The 6,283-nt window shown below is 34.2% G+C and overlaps 1 protein-coding gene across 1 annotated transcript; it reads right to left on the minus strand.

The window, feature by feature from the left end:
* Positions 1-2,002: 2,002 nt before the first annotated feature.
* LOC122610087 (adenosine kinase 2) lies at positions 2,003-5,951 on the minus strand. Its single transcript, XM_043783077.1, has 11 exons — positions 5,793-5,951; positions 4,431-4,484; positions 4,227-4,305; positions 4,045-4,146; positions 3,549-3,616; positions 3,336-3,412; positions 3,155-3,252; positions 2,990-3,060; positions 2,840-2,906; positions 2,556-2,739; positions 2,003-2,473 (listed from the first exon to the last, which is right to left on the minus strand). Exons 1-11 carry the CDS (start codon positions 5,879-5,881, stop codon positions 2,331-2,333), a joined length of 1,032 nt encoding a protein of 343 aa, XP_043639012.1. The 5' UTR covers positions 5,882-5,951; the 3' UTR covers positions 2,003-2,330.
* Positions 5,952-6,283: the final 332 nt, after the last annotated feature.

A 6,283-nucleotide genomic window follows, 5' to 3' on the forward strand; every position in this document is an offset into this window, starting at 1 on the left:
TTACAATAAATCATCGTGCATCATGAAAATCATCGTGCATCAATATATATATATATATATATATGTGAATCTCCGTGCATTAATTTTATCATGATCTAAGAGTCAAGATCTTGTCTTATTTGTTTCATTTTATTATTTGTTTTACAATAATTAACCCTAAAACATAATACTAACACTCGGAATAGTCCGAGTCCACCGTACTATCGCCGTCGTTGTGATGAATGTATCGATATGGTTCAGGAGACCCAGCAGCGTCACCGGGTTGAGGAGATGCGTACTCCTCCCCAAGGTCAGTCTCGTAATCATCAAGACGACCACCACTGACAGCACCTTGCCAGAATAACGCGTGGTCTAGAGTGGCGGTTAAAGTGGTAGTGGAAGCGGTAAGCTGAAAAATGGTTTGATTCAACGAATCGATCTTCTGTCAAAGATAAATAAGATACTCATCTTTGACGGCGTTACGAATCCGACCTTCAGATGGTTTGATTCAACGAATCGATCTTCTGTCAAAGATAAATAAGATACTCATCTTTGACGGCGTTACGAATCCGACCTTCAGCTTCAAGTCATCCGATTTCGGTTGTGTAAGCCACCTTGTTGGATGTGGTGCTCTGAATCACATTGCTAACTTCAGTCCTGTGTGTGTCATCGTTAAGCATGTGACTCTGCATGCCCATTTTTGCATCACGGATAGTCATGTTTACCATCGAAAATGTGTCTATGTATAGTAGTGAGGAATTTATGAATATATGAAAGACTAATATGAATTTTAATGAAATGGAAGTGTATATATAGGAATTTAGAAAAACTAGCCGTTAAGGACTAAAAGTGTCATTTTTTTGAACTTGTTTTGGTTAAAAAGACCATTAGAGGGACCTGTTTTGCCATCTTTTGAAACTTTATTTTTTTTTGTCTTCTTCCCTTATTTAACCGTTAAGATTAAAAAAAAAAACAAAAAACATTAACAACTCATCCCCTGGAAGAACCAAATGGAGGGACGAATGGTGGGAACGAACTGGGGACGAGTCTCACCCAATGGTGTGGACTTGTCCGTCCACCTCGAACGAACCCATTGGGCAGCTTCTAATGGAAAAAGTTATTAGAAATTACACAACTTGTCTTTAATAGACTAATGTACACCCTAAAAAGACGAAGGCCCGTTGGGCCGCTAATCAAATTCAAGTTTACTTCAAAAGTGAAAACATAGTTTAAAGTTTGGCACGAAAATTGATACTTTCAGTTTTAGTATTATTTGAGATATGTTATCCGAGTATTGTTCCGGAAGAAATAATCTTTATGGTATGCGGTAACATGTTTTCTATAATATATATGAAAATTTTAACATATGTGTATGTAAAAGGTTCACCTAGAATATATTTTACCCAGACATAAATAACTAACAATAAAAATTTGTTGTTGTATTCTAATATATTAAATACCATATTTTCGAACATTAATTGTTTGACAAAATTCTCCGTATAAACTTGTTTATCATAAGATAATTTGATCATGGAAATTAATATGATGGTCGACCTATGAATTTATATACGAGTATGATGTTGTTCTTTCTTTAAGTCTTGTTTTTATTTAGAACTTATTTTGTTTTTTAATTTCATAATTTTGTGAGTGATAAACGAGTGGTGACAACTCTTGGAACTGAGAATAGTGATCAGATTAAGAAAACGGGCACGTGCTTTGACTCCGGCCAAATTTGTTCCACATATGTTATAACTATCTTCTCTTTATATTTTGGGTAAAATCTTACTTCTTTGAGTTTGAGATACTTCGATGACACAATACCAAACTGTTTAGACCTTTGAATTGACTCTGACTGCTATAGATTTCTCATATATAGCTTTATTTTTCAAAGTAGAATTGAGAACAAAAGCTTTAGATAAGATGGATAGGCTAAATAAAACTCAAGGGGCCCTAAAAGAATTTTGAGACGGTTACAAAGTCATCCGAGTACTCTGGTCTGATTAGTGTAAGTTGGAAAGATTCGTTTTGCAGTAGAAAACATATCACACGGTACTACATATTTTATTAATCACTGCATTACATAAATTGAGATGCCATCACAACATATCTCATATCTCAAAAATAAACAGCAATTTGAAATTGAACCGAAGCAGAAATACTAGACATGTATAGTAGTTCAAAATACCCCAACTTTTACCAACTAATCTGGTTTAGGAGGCTAATAAGAATGCAAATCGAATGATAATAGTGATAACACAACGCGGAAAAGGCAGCACAGAAAAATAGCCCCACCACATTCAACTGGAAGACGGCACATTGTGAAACTTTGGAAGGCCGAAGATGGATATAATCTAGCTAAAGTTGGGCTTCTCTGGGTAGGTGCAACCAGATCGTTGGATAATCACATTGGATGCATAGCAGCCGGCTCTCACACATTCCTCGATAGGCTTCTCTTTAACCAATTGAGACAAAAATCCCCCAACGAATGCATCGCCTGAATACAAATTGGGCATACAAACAATAAGCAACAATCAGCATGAAAATAGAGGTAATTTCATTCTAAGAATGATATGAACCTGCTCCATTGGTATCAACGAGTTTCTCCTTTGGCAAAAGGATGACGGGATATGTAGCGACTTTTCCATCCTGAGCAACCACCACAGGGTCGGCACCCTGAGTGATCACAGTAATCCTCTTGTGTGTTCCTGATGCTTTTGGCAACTGGGAGATCTTAATGGCAATCTCCTCCACATTATCAGTCTGGAAGAAAAACAATTATTTTCTTATTAAGTTAGAAAACTAGTACCAATCTATACTTTTATCAATCATGTTCAACTACCAAAGTTGATTATTTTCTTACCTCCCAACCATGAACCTTCGAGAATGTTCTTGCTTCTGTTTCATTTCCGAAGACATAGTCAACATACCTGGCATTATTTATTGCAAAAATGATAAGCAATTTCCAAGTATGAAAGATAACTTTAAAAAACATCAGCATGTTTGAACTCACGGTAAGGCTTTTTCTTGAGCATCCTTGAAGAATTCACAGATGAATGGTGCAGAAAGGTTCATCGTGAAGACCTAGAGGTTTCAACAAAGTCAGAAGAAAAAAAGTTAATGATCGGTCAAAAGATGCTTAAACTTATACAGGGTTGCATTATATCATCATTTTTACCTTGTTAGTAGCAGCTGCATGCTCAGCTACAAGCTGAATTGATTCAGGGGACACGGTAAGGAAAAATCCAGCAATATAGATGTACTTGGCCTTTTCAACTGCCATTAACGGTTCAATGTCAACAAGTTTCAAAATGCATTAAAACACAGGAATAACTAAAACATAAATCAGGAATCAGTACCAAGAGCCCAGTTTTCTGGCTTTTTCAAGTGCTCTGACTTGTAGCAGTTGGCGGCAGATAGGTTGGCAATAAGTGACCTGGCACCAAATATATGTTTCTTGGTATAAGCAGGTAGCATTTTGAGCTTAAGATGAAGCGAAAGTTGAATAATGTGATGAACAAAAATGATAGTAAATGCCAATATTAAAACAAATGCTATAAATATTTACGAACCTCTCACCACCAACAACGCAAACAGCACATGTACCGGTTGGTGCAGCTTCATCCTCATAATAGTGCACCTGATAAACAGAAATCATTAGAACACAATATAACTAATGCTGGTGGAAAATGAACTATGGGATAGTTTGGATGTGTGTTTAGAAAGCGTTTATGTGATTCTGAAAAGTCATAATGGGAGATAGTTTTCGAGGCTTCACGTTGTAACAATAAAAAAAAATTGAAACATAAAAAGCACAAAATATGCATTGTGAGAAAACGTAAATGTCATTATAATTTACCATTTAATAACCAGTTTGGTTGTAGCTAGTATAAAAACTGATTATTTGATCCTAAATCATCAGATAATTAGAGCAAAAGCTATTCATCCAAACTTTATGGAAATATGAGCATTGTCAACAAGTTAACGATAACCCAAAACGCAGCTTAAATGAAAATCAAAACACCACCTACAAGACCTCAAACAAATCAAAAGCAAGAAAATTATTACATTAACACCAGCATTCTTTGAGTTCCTTTTCATCTCCTCCCCATACTTATCCTTTCCAATGCACCCCATAAAGCTTGTGGCACCGGGAACTTGAAGCATCCACTGCAAATCGGTATATGAAAACAGTAAATGGGTGTCTCACAATCATAAATCCACAAATATACAACCAATGCAGCTAGTACCTGGGCAACTCGGATTGAGTTCTGAGTAGCACCTCCAGCAATGTACTCTACAGTGTATTTGGAAGACATCTCATCATACCTATCAAATATAAAAATAGACCAAGAAAACCAATACAAAAACAACATTAGGGTGAAATATATAATATGTGATCAAACAATTTTGTAGCTGCTTGTAAAACCCCATGGTATGCAAATAACACTTACATTGGCAGATGCTTGTCTTCAGCAAGAATAGCATTGTTGAGCTTGATATCGTATCTAAAAGTAGAAAAAGAAGGGCAAAACAATTGATAGTCAATTCAATAATCCCAAAAATCATCTACAATATATATACATCAGCACATATCTTTTTTTATTGAACGGAAATATTAGTTGTTAGCAGGGGTGGATGTACTGTTTGATTAGTGTGGCAAATGCCCTCTATAACCCAATAGATATTAGCAAAGTTTACAATAATAAATGAAGATCTAAATGCTTAATTACATAAATGCCCTCATGCTAAAATTGAGTGTGTCTGCAAGGCTCGAACAACTAAGAGACTTTTATCATTGGTCGAGTTATTGATTATAAAAATTATAGCAGGTCTATATATCTTTATATAACATATGAAAACATAATTCTTTTTTTCTTTTCTTTTTTTTTGTAAAAGGCATTGTGGGATCATTTCTTACCTCAATTTCAATCATTACTGATTATGTTAATATATACACATTGTATATATGTACATGTATATAATCCTATTGTTAATATCTAGTATACATACATATTAATTTAGAGCAAACTTTCATTTAAAATCGTTAAATCAGAGTTACACTAAAAATAAAAATAAGCTAGTCTCAAAATGTAAATCAACTTGAAATGATTTTGTGACTTGGTTATTTCGAGCTAGCAAATAATGAGGTTTTTCTCATTCGAATTATTCCAAAAAGACGAATCTTTGACTCAAATATATGTGGCCTAATCGAAATATGTATGTACCTTATTTTTCTAGACCCGCCACTCATTATTAGAGAATCTCCAATGGAGATTGACGAAAAGCTTTTTTTGTCAAAAGCTTGACAATAATCAAGCTATAGAGCAAAAGCTTTTTTCAAATCAAGGTTATTTATAAAAATAAAAATAAAATAAAAAACTTCAGAAAAAGCTACCACTGGAGTAGATGACTTTTTATAAAGGTTCAAGTTAATGGATTTATAAGGTGCCAACAAAAAAAAAAAACTTCTATAAGCTTCTTATCTTTGGGGATGCTCTAGTATAATATCTTTGGGGATGCATAATAATAAATTATTATTATTATTATAAAGGCGACATAATTATACAAATACGATCAAATAAATAATATAAAATTGATACTCCAAAAAGTCAGATTTAGTAGTCTAAAAAAACAGGGCACTGTAGCTACAATATAGATCTAATGATACACACACATAATTATATAACTATACTAGTTGTAGATCAGAGTGAAATGAGCTCAGATCCGGGTATTGAGCAAACATAAAAGATATATAGATAGATACAGAATCGTAGATATAGATATAGATAGAAATAGAGATAGATCACTCGTACTTGGTGAGGAAAGCATCGTCGACAACGGCTGAAATGTCGAGAAGTGGGTTTCCCATTCCCAACAGAATGCCATCGTATTCGGCAGCCATTTTTGTTATTTTATTATTATTTGGAGTGAGGAGATAGATTGATGGATAGATGCAGAGAGAAAGAAGAAGAAGCAGCACGACTAGAAAATGAAGGGGAGTGAAGGGATTTATAGTGAAATGGAGGGGGGTTGGTAAATTGCCCGTTTCCTTTTAATGGGCCAACTAACATTCGGGTCACCCCTTACCTACAATTTAATAATAAGGACTTGCGAGCGTGTAATTCACAAGTAGAAGATTAGTAGTCGTTTGATAGAATTAAAATTTAAATAAATGGAATTTAACCGAATGTTTCTTATTTTATGAATTTTTAAAATAAGAATACAGTTTCTTTTCCCAACCTTTATTAATAAAGATTTTATTATATAATAGAATGTTTCATTCTAACGCAATGAGATTCTTTCT

The sequence above is a fragment of the Erigeron canadensis genome, chromosome 8 (assembly GCF_010389155.1).
Source record: "Erigeron canadensis isolate Cc75 chromosome 8, C_canadensis_v1, whole genome shotgun sequence".
NCBI classification, from domain to species: Eukaryota; Viridiplantae; Streptophyta; class Magnoliopsida; order Asterales; family Asteraceae; genus Erigeron; species Erigeron canadensis.